The sequence below is a fragment of the Dipteris shenzhenensis genome, chromosome 31 (genome assembly GCF_047967505.1).
Source record: "Dipteris shenzhenensis isolate YYH24624 ecotype China chromosome 31, Dip_SZ_1.0, whole genome shotgun sequence".
Classification (NCBI taxonomy): Eukaryota; Viridiplantae; Streptophyta; class Polypodiopsida; order Gleicheniales; family Dipteridaceae; genus Dipteris; species Dipteris shenzhenensis.
The window spans coordinates 13680727-13695345 of NC_141626.1; the positions used below are offsets into that span (position 1 = coordinate 13680727).

Here is a 14619-nt window from a genome sequence, read left to right on the forward strand (position 1 = left end):
TATAGCATCTATACCCTTTCTGCTATAGAGAATAACCAATAAAGATGTACTTCTCAGCTTTTGGATCCAACTTGGACCTCAACTCATTTAGCACATGAACATAGGCAATGCAACCAAAAATTTTCAAATGAGAAATATCTAGTTTCCTACCAGTATACATCTCCTCTGGCGTCATGCCATGTATTGCTGCAGTGGAAGTCCTGTTCATTATGTAAACTGCTGTAGCAACTGCTTCAGCCCAATAATAAGCTGGAAGATCTTTTTCATTTAGCATGGCCCCAGATACCTCTCCAATATGCATGTTTTTCCTTTCTGCAAGTCCATTTTGCTATGGGGTATGACTGAATGAATATTGCTGCTTTATGCCATGCTCCTGCAGGAACCTTGCAAACTCATTTGAGAGGAACTCTCCCCCTCCATCTCACCTTAGGCATTTTATTTGCAAGCCTGTTTCTTTTTCAACCATAGCTTTAAAAGCTTTGAAGTGCCCAAACACTTCACTTTTCTTTTTCATAAAATACACCTAAACTTTTCTGCTGTAGTCATCAATAAAAGTGACAAAATAATGACAGCCTCCAATAGATGCAGCTTTAGTAGTCCACATATCAGAGTGGATTAGTTCCAATGGCTTCTTACTCTCTTGAACATGCCTAGGAAATGGTTTCCTTGCTTGTTTTCCAAATTGACAGGCTTCACAAACCTTATGCATTTCTACAACCTTGAATTTAGGCAATCCTGCAACAATATTTTGGGCCTGCATTGATTTAAGTTGCTGAACATTAACATGACCAATGCGTTTATGCCAGATATCAATATATGCAACTACACCGGTCCCATGTGCAAACATTGTTGCACTCAATTCAGAAATGTCCACATCCAACGTAAACATCCTGCCCTTCTTCTTTCCTTTCGCTATCAAGCGACCGTTATTTTTCATATCCTCAACAAAGCATCCATGAGGATTAAATCTGACCTGCAAGCCTTGCTCAACCATTTGACCAATAGAAACCAGGTTCTTGGTGATGTTCGGGATGTGAAATACATCAGAGAGGTATTTCTTTTTCCCATCCTGCATAGACAAAGGAATTTTACCAATCTGCACAATAGGATGTGCAGTATCATCACCAGTCTCCACAAATTCTGGTCTTTCCATTTTCCTTGCATCCTGCATCCATTCTGCATGACCTGTCATGTGGTTTAACGCACCTGAGTCAACATACCACACATCATTTCTTTCTTTTGCACTTGTCACAGAATTGGTCATGTGCTGCACCTTAAACAGATGCTCATTTCTGTCATCACCCTGTCTACTAGAAGATGCATAATTGCCTTGCTGCAATTTTCCATTCATAATGTCATTCTGCTTTTTGTAGCGGTCTTTAGCCATATGACCCATTTTACCACAATAGTAGCATTCAACATTGCTGTTTGCATTTTGGCCTCTCTACCATCCACCACGACCTCTTTGGCTCCCCCTGCCTCTAGAGTTTGTTGAGATATCAAGCTCTACCCCCAATATATCTCCTGGATGACTATCATTTATGTCACCGCCTATGTTAGTTGTACTCGTGGTGTAGTTAGACTACCACGTATGTTTTTGGTTTGGGTTCACATATGAACCACGTATTCTAGGTTTTGACATATAGGGTATTTCCCTATTCTATTGTATGGTTGTTGTGTGCAAAAGTGAAGAAAGGCTTCACCCTCCAACCTTGTGTCCTCTCTCTTTTGTGTGTTGTGAAGAAAGCTGAACTTGAGTCTCCTATCTCTCTCCCTCTTTCTTTACATGGTATCAGAGCTTTGTTCGTGGTAAGGAGCTCAAGAAAGCTAGCCAAGTTTGTGGTGTCCTGGTAAGAGGACCAGTGTAGCTTTCCTATTTCGAGTTTGGGAGCAAATCTCTGCAGGTAGCACAGCCAGAAGTGCAGGAGTGCACTGCTTCAGATTGAGAGGCCCTTCGCGGTGCGGCGAGAGCGCAGTATATGCTGCGGGAATGGGCAAAGCCCTGGGCGACTTTATTTTTCTGATTTGAGGCCGTTTCGGGGCCCGTTTTGAAGGCGGAAGTTCTTCGCAGGCACTCAGAAAAAGGCCCTGTTTTTGCTGTGCGACCACCGCGCGGCTAGTCGGTGGAAAGGTGCCACAGAAATTGCATCGTATGCCTATGTGCAGAGATATTGGGAGTTGCAGATTCATGCCTGTTGCCTGTTGATGCAAAATCGTCACGAGGAAGTGACTGTGTGGTGAAATACCACTTTCGTCAGTGTTGCAGATCTGCCCCTGTGAGGCTTTTCGCAGAAGTTTTGCTATTTGCCCTTGTGAGGCATTTCCTGTGTTTACAGGTTGCTGTTGCAATTCGTGATTTGTAAAATGTCTGAGAATCTGTCTACCATTGTCAGTGAGAAGCTTGACAAGAACAACTTCCAAGCATGGAAGTTCAGGATGACAAACTTCCTTATGGGAAAGGGAGTTTGGGATTACATCAGTGGTGAAACTGCAGAACCAGTTTTGGGTACTGCTCCCACTCCTGCTGAATTGAAGGCCTTTAAAGAATGGCATGAAAAAGCCAGAAAATGCCTGTATTGGCTGTCCGTTAGCATTTCAGATTCTATGATTGTGCATATACAAGATGTAGAGACGCCTAAGGAAGCATGGGATACATTGGTGAAGCTGTATAGCACAAATACCAAAGCACGAAAGATGCAGCTAAAGCAGGAGTTGCACAATGTGCAAAGGAAAAATCTGAATATAAATGAGTATTCCTTGAAGGTGAAAGGCCTTGCAGATTCTCTTGCCTCCATTGGAGCACCTGTTGATGATGAGGACTTAGTGTCCGTGACCTTGAATGGTCTTGGGAAAGATTATGCACAATTTCGGACATCCATTGGAGTCCGTGAAACATTTCCTGATTTTCAGGAACTTATTGCTCTCTTGCTGAGTGAAGAGCAAAGGAATGGTGGTTCAGCAACCTCAACTTCTCAAGAGACTGCTTTCTACTCGAATACAGGTAGAGGCAGGGGTAGAGGAAGAGGCCGTTCTGGTGGCCGTGCAGGAAATCAGAACCAACAGCAACAACAGGAAAACCAGTCCTATGGAGGAGGACGTGGTAGTTCTAGAGGCAGGGGGAGCCAAAGAGGCCGTGGTTCATGGCAAAGGAACCAGCAAGTAAATAGCAGCACAGAATGCTATTATTGTGGAAAGCCTGGACACAAGGAGAATACATGCTATAAAAAGCAGAATGACATCAAAAGTGGGAAGTTGCAGCAAAGCAACTATGCATCATCAAGTGGGCATGGTGACGACAGAAATGAGCACCTTTTTGTGATGCAGCATATGGTTAACTCCATGTCAGGAGATGCTGCAGCTTGCAATGATGTTTGGTATGTTGATTCAGGTGCCTCTAACCACATGACCAGTCATGGTGAGTGGTTTCATGATGTTAGAAATTTGGATAAGCCAGGTTATGTTGAAACAGGTGATGATACTGCGCACCCAATTACGCAGGTTGGTAAAGTGCCATTGGCTATGCAGGATGGCAAAACGAAGTACTTGGCAGATGTACTTCATGTTCCAAAAATCACTAAGAACCTGGTTTCAGTTGGCCAGATGGTTGAGCAAGGTCTGCAGGTTAGATTTAATCCTGATGGATGCTTTGTTGAGGACCTGAAAAATAAGTGCCGCTTGGTTGCAAAAGGCAACAAAAATGGTAGAATGTTCACCTTGGATGTTGATATGCCTGAGGTGAAAGCTGCTATGTTTGCGCATGGAAGAGGTGTCATTGCAGATATTGAGATATGGCACAAGCGCATTGGGCACGTGAATATACAAAGGCTGAAATCTATGCAAACGAAAAACATTGTTGCAGGTTTGCCTAAATTCAGAGTTGAGGGAATGCAAAAGGTATGTGAAGCATGCCAAATGGGTAAGCAGGCCAGACATGCATTTCCTAAAAATGCTAAGGTGAGCAGAAGACCTTTGGAAGTGATCCATTCAGATGTTTGGACAACCAAAGCTACTTCTATTGGTGGATGCCATTATTATGTGACGTTTATTGATGACTACACAAGGAAGGTGTGGATTTATTTTATGAAGCACAAAAGTGAAGTGTTCAGCCATTTCAAGGCTTTTAAGGCCATGGTTGAAAAAGAGAAAGGTGTGCATATTAAAGTGCTAAGATCTGATGGAGGGGGAGAGTACTTTTCAGAAGAATTTTGTGAATATATGAAAGAACAGGGAATTCAAAGGAAGTACTCATGCAGGTATACCCCTCAGCAGAATGGGGTTGCAGAAAGGAAGAACAGGCATATTGCAGAAGTAGGACGGGCGATCCTAAATGAGAAAAACATGCCTGATTATTTTTGGGCTGAAGCAGTAGCAACTGCTGTTTATATTATGAACAGAACCCCCACTGCAGCTGTCCATGGCATGACGCCTGAAGAAATGTATACAGGCCAAAAACCAGATATTTCTCGCTTGAAGGTATTTGGTTGCATAGCTTATGTTCATGTTCCCGATGAGAAGAGAACAAAGCTGGATCCAAAGGCAGAAAAATGCATCTTTATTGGATATGCTCAGCACCAGAAAGGGTATCGCTGTTATAACCCTTCCACCCGCAAAATGCAAGTGAGCAGAGATGTTGTTTTTGATGAAATGAGCAGCTGGTATGCACCAATTGTTATGGTAGGAGATGCAGATGCAGGAAATGGGAATGCTGCAATAAATGCAGAGCAGCAATCTCAAGCCTTGAGTGGACCCAGAGAGTCCTCTACTAGTGGATCTAATGCATGGACAGGGAGATTGAGATCTAGTGAATCGTCACATGGCAGTCCTGATAGTGTTGTGCAGGTATCACATAAGGGAAAAGAAAAAGTGGACCATGCTCCAGTGTTTGATGTGTCTGCTGGTAGCTCTCATGTTGATGGAGAGTCAAGCGGCTCTGAAATGAGCCTTGATGAGGAACTTGGGATTCCTTCTGTTGTTACACCTGGTGCAAGGAAAAGCAGGCATGATTTAAAGATGCCTGCAACTGATCCAATTGTACGGAGGTCCACTCGTATTAAGTATCCAGTTGACAGGCTGAGATATGATGGGTATACAGCACATCACTATGCTTATATGGTCAAGGTTCTAGAGGAGCCAGAGCCCACATGTTTTGAGGATGCACAGCAGGGCATAAAAATTGGGAAGCAGCTATGGATGAAGAGATGGCTGCCTTGGATGCAAACCACACTTGGGATTTGATGCCTTTGCCTCATGATAAGAAGGCTATTGGCTGCAAGTGGGTTTACAAAGTAAAGCACAATGCTGATGGGTCTGTTAGCAGGTACAAGGCAAGATTGGTTGCCAAAGGTTTTGCACAGACATATGGAATTGACTATGAGGAAACTTTCAGCCCAGTTGCAAGGATGGCAACCGTGAGAGCAGTAATTGCTATGGCTGCTGCAAAGGGATGGTCTTTGCATCAGATGCATGTGAAAAATGCCTTCTTGCATGGTGACTTGCAGGAAGAGGTTTATATGATGCAGCCAGAAGGTTATGAGGATAAAGCACACCCCGATTTTGTATGCAGGTTGCGCAAAGCCTTGTATGGCTTAAAACAGGCGCCGAGGGCATGGTCAGACAAGATAGGGCAATATCTTGTCACTATTGGATTTCAGATTTCCAATTCAGATTTTTCACTTTATGTGAAAAGGACAAACAGAGGGATTGTGCTTATAGTCATCTATGTTGATGACTTGATTATTACAGGTGATAGTGATGCAGACATTAATGAAGTGAAGCTGCTGTTGAAGCAGAAATTTGAGATGAAGGATTTGGGAGAGCTGCGTTACTTCTTGGGCATTGAGGTTATTAGATCCCCGAGTGGGATATGGCTGTTGCAAAGGCAATACGGTTTGGACATGCTGTCCAAATATGGGATGACAGGCTGTAAGCCTATCTCTGTTCCATTGGAGCAGAATGTGAAGCTCAATGCAGAGTCAGGTGAGCTTCTTGAAGATATTACTATGTACAGGCGCATAGTAGGTAGCTTGATTTACATGACTATAACCAGACCAGATTTGAGCTATTTGAGCTATGCTGTGGGGCTGGTGAGTCAGTTTATGCAGGCACCGAGGAAGCCACATTTGGATGCGGCTAGGCGCATACTGCGGTATGTGAAGTCCACATTGCATTATGGACTGTTTTATGAAGCTGGGTGTGCATTACAGGTACATGGATACACAGATGCTGACTGGGCTGGTAGTGTCTCAGACAGGAGATCTACTAGTGGTTTTATGTTTTCCCTTGGGAGTGGTGCCATCAGTTGGAGCAGCAAGAAGCAGCCAACAGTTGCCTTGTCGAGCACAGAGGCTGAGTACAGGGGTGCAGCAATGGCTGCATGTGAGGTAGCTTGGTTACGGAAGCTACTTGCAGATATGGGACAGTCAGTTCATGCAGCAGTTGTCATCCATTGTGACAACATTAGCAGCATCATGCTTGCTAATAACCCAGTTTATCATGCTAGAACGAAGCACATTGAGGTGCATTATCACTTTGTGAGAGAGAAGGTTCTAGCTGGTGAGATTGATCTTGTCTATGTCAGCACTGAGGAGCAGGTGGCTGATATTTTTACGAAGGCATTGGGTACCGAGAAGCTTCGCAGATTTAGGAGCTTGCTTGGTGTACGTGAGATGGATTTGAGCTTGAGGGGCAGTGTTGAGATATCAAGCTCTACCCCCGATATATCTCCTGGATGACTATCATTTATGTCACCGCCTATGTTAGTTGTACTCGTGGTGTAGTTAGACTACCACGTATGTTTTTGGTTTGGGTTCACATATGAACCACGTATTCTAGGTTTTGACATATAGGGTATTTCTCTATTCTATTGTATGGTTGTTGTGTGCAAAAGTGAAGAAAGGCTTCACCCTCCAACCTTGTGTCCTCTCTCTTTTGTGTGTTGTGAAGAAAGCTGAACTTGAGTCTCCTATCTCTCTCCCTCTTTCTTTACAGAGTTACCACGTCCTCCTCCAAAGGACTAGTTTTCTTGAGTTTGCTGCATATTCTGATTTCTACCACGGCCTCCAGATCGGCCTCCTCTACCTCTGCCTCTACCTCTTCCAGCATTTGAGTAGAAGATAGTTTCTTTTGAAGTTCCTCCTGAAGAAGATGCACCACCATTTCTCTACTCTTTAGAAATTAGAAGAGCAAACAACTCCTCCAAATCAGGAAATTTTTCACGGACGGCAATTGATGTTCGGAACTGTGCATAATCCTTTCCTAGACCATTCAAGGTCACAAAAACTAGACCATCATCTTCCACTGGCGACCCAATGGAAGCAAGTGCATCTGCAATTTTCTTCACCTTCATGTGGTAGTCATTGATGCTCATATTTTCTCTCTGCACATTGTGCAACTCCTGCTTGAGCTGCATTTTCCTGGCTTGCGTATTTGTGTTGTACATTTTTGCCAAAGTATCCCATGCCTCCTTTGGCGTACTTGCATCCTGAATATGCACAATCATAGAATCCGAAATACTGATAGACAGCCAGTACATAACTTTTCTAGCTCTCTCATGCCATCCTTTAAATGCCTGCATTTCCTGTTGATTGGGAACATTAGGAAGAACTGGTTCTTCTTCATTTCCTGTAATGAACTCCCAATAGCCTTTTCCCATAAGGAAATTCGTCATTCTAAACTTCCATGCCTGGAAGTTGTTCTTGTCAAGCTTTTCAGTGACAATCTGTGAAAGAGAATCAGACGCCATTACAGAACACTGCAAAATATTCTGTCACTGCAAAAAACACAGCTTTTGCCTCACACGGGCAGATTTGCAAAACTGACGAAAGTGGTATTTGACCACACAGTCACTTCCTAATGACGATTTTGCATCAACACGTAATAAGGATGATTCTGCAACTCCCAATATCTCTGCGCACAGGCATACGATGCAATTTCTATGGCAACTTTTCATTGACCAGTAGAGCAATGGTCGGTTATGTTGCATGGACTCCTTCCCTCTCTGCCACTATCTTTACATGGTATCAGAGCCTGGTTCGTGGTAAGGAGCTCAAGAAAGCAAACCAAGTTCGCGGTGTCCTGGTAAGAGGACCAGTGCTGCTTTTCTTTTTCGAGTTTGCGAGCAAATCTCTGCAGGTAGCACAGCCGGAAGTGCAAGAGTGCACTGTCTCAGATTGAGACGCCCTTTGCAGTGTGGCGAGAGGAGTGTGGCGAGAGGGCAGTATATGCTGTGGGATAAGGGCAAAGCTCTTGGTGGCTTTATTTTTCTGATTCGTAGGGCGACCGAGAGGGGCAAGCCAAAAAGTTCTACCAACTCCAACAAGAAGTAGGATGTGCTGTGCCGACAAGTGGAATATCCATTGACGTGTGCCATCTCTGATACCCTTTAACTTTACACGCTATCAATCTTCAAACTTCTACAAAAGAATTCATGCTCTTCTTCTTCTTCTTCTTCTTCTTCTTCATCTTTTTGAAAATTCATCTTCTCTGCGGCATCTGCATCTCCTCCCACTGCCCATCTCCATTCCTTGCTTTCCTTGCCCATCTCCTCCTCAATCGCACTTCATGAGTCTTGTCTGTAGCTCTTACTTGCCCTTCGCCACACCCTCAGTGGCTCCCTTCCGCTTCCGTTCCTCCCTCCACAAACTCCCCCTCCTTTCCTCCCCTGGTGGCCTTCTCTTTGCCCGAACCGTCCACACCATTGCCGCACTTCGTAGCTTGCCATTTGCCTCTGTCTACCTTTAAGCCATGGCTTCCTCCTCAGCTGCCCGGAAATTGAAGCCTTCCCTTTTAGGCAGAACTGTGATCTTGCCTCCAGAAGATGTCTCCCTTCAAGGCCACTGCGAAGCGGGCGAATTCGACTTCTCTGACGTATTTGGGTCCTTGCCGTCCCCCCATCCTGGCACTCAACTCACCGCGATCAACGAATCCGCCAGTTCTTCGACCTGGTGCGTCAAAGAGCTCGTCACTGGCAGAGATCCTGCCGTGATTTGCACCCGGTCGCATTCCTTAGTAGGGCCATCCCCTCGCCCGAGTATCGTTAGGCAGAGTAGTTTGCGTTGGGATGATGCCGATGCTAGGATAGCTTCTGATGGCCATCGCCCTTTGAAGGAGGAGAGGCCTGTGGTGAGTGTCTCCCCTCCGAGGATCTCGTTTAGCGGATCGGATGACAGCGCCAGTGAGGGAAGTGCTCAAGACGCAGATACAGTTTTAAAAATAGACAAGGAAGAGCGAATAACTGAGCAAAAATTGGGGCCTCATGACTTCAAATTATTGCGGGTTGTCGGCCAGGGTGCGTTTGGGAAAGTGTTTCAGGTGCAAAAAATTGAAACTCAAGAGATATTTGCAATGAAAGTTATGAGGAAGGACAGAATCATGGAGAAGAACCATGGAGATTACATGAAAGCAGAACGTGATATACTCACTAAAATTGTTCACCCGTTCATTGTCCAGCTTCGGTACTCGTTTCAGGTATTATTTCTTGTGGGTGTGCAGTTATTCCATGTGCTGCTGCTTCTTGTGTAGTGTATCACTTTCTACGGCCGCTTCTGAAGTCTGAGATATGAGATTGCCTGCTTAAATAAAGTGCAACAACTCAGAAAGGCGAACGTTTTGTTCGACGTCAGACTTTCCCTTAATGCCCGTCCCTGGGAGTTGATGCGGTCATCAATTAACATTCCTAGGACTGAATAGATCTTTAGCCCATGTTTTCCTATGCAAAAAGCCATTCTATCTCTATCAGGTTGGTTGAGAGTAGACTGACTTGCAAGGAATCAAGTTCCGATGCACTCATAAATCCTTTTTTTGACAGCTCTTTTAAGCTTGGAAGTGTTCAAAAGGCTAGAAATATAACTGTTAGTTAGGACAAATCTAGTAAATTTTCTGAATTCAGTAAAATCCTTAGTGTCCAGCTTAGATCACACAGTTGATGTAGAAAGAGCTATTTTTAGTATGTACGAACAAATGTTTGGTTTTTGACTAATTTATAACCAAGTAATATACATGATACATGGCTTATCTGCAGAACATGGACGTGATGCTTAGCAAATGTGGTGAAGCTTTTTATATCTCATACGTACCTTTCCACTGTCTGGATTGCAGACCAAGTCCAAGCTGTATCTGATTCTGGACTTCATAAACGGAGGACATCTATTCTTCCAGCTGTATCGACAAGGGACATTCAGGTATATTTAGAATCATAGTTACACCGCCGCTCTGATATCTAGCTTGAAACAGTTTCTGGCAGTCTTTTTTTTATTGTAACCTTCTAAAATTTCATTTTGTAGTGAGGAGCTAGCTCGCGTTTATACAGCTGAGATAGTGGCTGCAGTTGCACATCTTCACAACAATGGGATCATACATCGGGATCTTAAGCCAGAGAATATTCTTTTGGATGCTGAAGGCCATGTAGGTTTTCTTGGACCTAAATTTTTAGTGGAATTCAGTATGATTACATTACAGTGTGCTTTGAGGCTCCATGAGTATCCAATGGCGGACAAAAACCGAATGGGGCAAGTTGTGTTTCTTTTGCATCTATTCGTCTCTGTATGCTGAGCCTCATTGTGATATAAATCTACATCAGTTCAATGCTTTTTGTACGAAAGATGGTAGTGTGTGTGTGAACTCTGACTGTGGTGAGTGTAAATGAGGACAACTTTCTGATCCTTATAGCAGTCTATGTATGCCAGTTTGATGGAACTAGGTTTGTGCTTCAAGTTTTGTCAGGTTCACTACAGTTTCCGCTGGATGTTCTCAGATTTGACAAGAATGGCTGGAGAAGCATTCATTTTGGTGCTTTGTAGAATGTGCACATTCTGTCAGAGATAAATTGCATTCCATTAAATCTTACCGATTCATGTAGAGCACTATGACCAATGCCAATGGAAATTGCTGCTGAGAGAACACCATAATATCTTTTTATGACACCAGTGCTAATCGCTTTGTGGTTGTTTGGGTTTGCCCAAGCCTCATTTCAGATTGAGTTCCCTTTTCAGTGTGATGTGTCATGCATTTGTTGATGAGGCAATGCAATCGGAAAGACAGTCACAAACTTACTAATGCAGTGGCTTTTGACAGGGAGTTTGATTCTGGCTCCCCAGAGTCTCGAGGCAAGAGCTTTTGCCAGGGTGGAACTGGCTGCAATGCTAGTCAGGGAAATCAACCAGTGGGTCGATAAGATCATCAGAGCCCTCCTCTATGTGGCAAGAGTACGCTGCTCAGATCCAAGTACAATTATGGAGATGAGCCCCCAAACAAGGACATAGGGGAGATAGACCAGCAGCACATGAGAGATGCCACGAGGGCAGAGAAGGGGCTGCCCAGGGGACATCACTCCAGGATTAGCAAAATTTGCATGAGCATGGTCCTCGAGTGAGGTGCGGTATTTGACAAAAATGTGGCGTAAGTGGAGTGAAGTACCTCCATAGTAAGCAAGGGACAAGATGTCCCTTCTTGACCTTTAGGATTGTTTCCCTGGCTGTTATGGACAGCTCACTAATTCTCCTCCTACCCTTCTCTATTTTAGACCATTCCTTTCAAAGTCTCTTCCCTTATCCTTGCATCCTTCTCTCGGTACATCCGTGCTCACATTTTGGTCTCGACTTTTGTGCCTACAAGTTTTAAATTTATTCAATAACAAATCAGAAATAAGTTTAACTTCTAGTTTCTAATTTTTATAATTAAAATCATAGGTGTGTGATATGCATGCAAGTGTGAGACGTGTATGTGATGAGGTGTAGGGGATGAGTAATTGAATGAAATTGATATTGAAGAGAGGATATACCTGTTTTTTGATCCAGAAAGGCCTGTCCAACTCTTAGTTGAATTATCGCCAATGCACACTACAAGTGATTAAGGAATAGGCTTTTGCACCGAAGCCAAAATGGCCCTATTCTTTTGGGGATACTTCTAGTACGGAGATACACCTTGCTAGCCATGCACTAGGCAGGACACACATGTGCATGCACTTGCAACAATGGGTGAGATGCCTTACATGGACTACAACGAATTTGTGTAATGGCCCTTGTAATGTACAGTTTGGTTATTATATTGTCTGTTGTAAGGCAGGTACCCTCTATAATATTGTTAAAAATCTTTTTTTTTCTTGTACATACCAATATAGAAGAAATTTGATGGTTTTTTCGGGTTTGGACTTATACAAGGCTCAATTTAATAGAGGACTCATGTAGACAGCGGGGTGATTGCATACGTGCCATGATTATCTGGGGGGAAGATCTAGAAGTTCAAAGTAGGTTATGGCTGGAAGGTGAATTTAAAATTAGGCTCATTAGTTTACAGTTGAGGTCTTGACGTTAGGAAATTTTGGATTGCAACAATTAAATGGTTGTTTTCAAGTGGTTATGCGGCATGCCTGCCTTGCTTGAGGTACCTTGCATGCAAAGAATGGCATGTTAATTTTGGCTTTGAATGATTGGTTTTGCAGGTGAAACTTACAGATTTTGGCTTGGCCAAAGAGGTGGATGATTCTAAGCCAACAAACTCCATGTGTGGAACCGTGGAGTACATGGCACCTGAAATTGTGCAGGCAAAGGGCCATGGAAAAGCTGCTGATTGGTGGAGTGTTGGTATCTTGCTTTATGAAATGCTTACTGGCCAGGTGCACTCTCTTTACAGATTTAAATTTGTTATTTCCTTCTTTTGTATTCTTCATCTAGTAGTGATACAGTGGTTTATGCTGCAGCCCCCTTTCATGCACAAGAATAGGCAGAAGCTTCAGCAGAAGATTGCAAAAGATAAAATCAAACTTCCCTCATACTTGTCAAGTGATGCCCACTCTCTTCTGAAAGGAGTAAGATACTCTCTGTATAATCTACTCTCTTGAGTTCTGGTTTTGATGAATCCACTGTCAGGATATGTCTATTCTAGCAGCAATGATGCTGAGATGTTTCTGGGATGCTCTTATATCCACAGCTGCTTGTCAAAGAGGCAAGCAAACGGCTTGGTAGTGGAGTGAATGGGAGTGATGAGATCAAGCAGCACAAATGGTTCAAATCAATAAACTGGCAGAAACTGGATGCACGTGAGATACAGCCCAAGTTTAGGCCAGAGGTAAATGGCATGGACTGCATTGCCAACTTTGATGAGAAATGGACAATGATGCCTGCCCAAGATTCCCCAGCTTCCACTCCAAAAGCAGGTGACACGGGGTTTTTTGAAGGTTATACATATGTGGCTCCTAACACATGGCTCACTTTGCTTGATAAGACAAATATCAGTGAAGCAAAGGTTGTCTGAGGCTGTTTTCAAGGACTTCAGAATGAAGAATGTGCCTTGAAATGTACAGCCTGTTTGGAGCAGATAAATTATTTTTTGGTCACCCTATAAAGGCAGGATTGAAAGATGTACATTGGCTTTAAATTTGCTGACAACTTACACCAGTAAGGATACCATAGATGAAAATGTTCTCTCTTGATCATTAACGAGGGAGAAATCACATTGTTTTACCATACTATTTATAAAAGTCTGTATCTTACAGAGGCTGTAATTGTGCCAACAGTAATACTGTATTGTATAGTAGATCTGAAATTTTTTGACGAAATAAATCCCAGACTCTAAAGAACTGTTTTGGGCAAAGCTAGTGGTTCTGAGTGCTTTGAGCTATTTCTGTAAGTTTTGTTTTCTGAATTCACATGTACTTATTTCTGGTCAACTGGAAGCTCTGTGGATTTGTTGGTATCCATATGTTGCACTTCTGGTCTTCTTCTGATGTGGCTCCTAGAGGGCAGTGTGATTTCATAATGATTACTCTAGGAAGATCTGTCTGGAAATCAATGGCTTGATTGTACACAAATTGCATATGCGTTCAGGTTTTGGTCCTGCAAGGGTCCTAAGGGATGGTATCGATTAGAGTCTGTTAATCTGGCTCATAGTTTAGAATGTCGTTCATTTGGTCAAGTTAGGATTAGTGGTAGTTTAGGCCATTGTAATGAGATTTAGGTTCAGGCTTTTGTCTCTTTGTAGATATCCTAAATGACTTTGCCACTTTGTGTCGATTAATTTTTGGCCTTACATGAGGGGTAGTGATTTTTTTTGTCATTTAGCTTGTATGACACCATCTTAACTAGAAGATATGATATTATTTAAATGAGCAAAATGGCCATGTCCCTACTCATATTTAATGGTTCATCTCCTATTTCATCCCTTCCTCTAATCTACCTTTTCCCATATTCATTCACTTTCACTTGCATTTTTCTCTTTCCCTTTCCTTTCAATTCACACATTTCGTTTCTCTTTTACAAATTATTGGAAAATTTTATTGTAATATTTATTCGAGCTAATTTACATTTTCTCTAAATGGGGCCTTAGTGATTGTGCCACTTTGTCGAAAGCAAGGCCATAATGGTGACTTCAGCATAGATGCCTCTCAAAGAAACACCACAATCAACAAATCTACAAACCATGATGGACTACTTTCGCTTCAACTTAGAATTAAAAGAATCACCAACTTAAGACTCTCATTTAGACCATATATGGAGTAACCTTGACAACCCCCACAAACAAGGAGGTACATTAGTCGCATGGTGGAGAAACGATTCCATTGCATTTGCACATAATGTCTACTTACACTTACACCTACACTTACAATAACATTCCAAAAGGTAGGTC

General features: G+C 43.0%; 1 protein-coding gene across 1 annotated transcript; it reads left to right on the forward strand.

Annotated features, from left to right (window-relative positions):
* The first annotated feature begins 8465 nt into the window (after positions 1-8465).
* LOC147881062 (serine/threonine-protein kinase AtPK1/AtPK6-like) lies at positions 8466-13581 on the forward strand. Its single transcript, XM_087369719.1, has 6 exons — positions 8466-9465; positions 10096-10178; positions 10281-10401; positions 12437-12610; positions 12695-12802; positions 12925-13581. Exons 1-6 carry the CDS (start codon positions 8743-8745, stop codon positions 13246-13248), a joined length of 1533 nt encoding a protein of 510 aa, XP_087225845.1. The 5' UTR covers positions 8466-8742; the 3' UTR covers positions 13249-13581.
* Positions 13582-14619: the final 1038 nt, after the last annotated feature.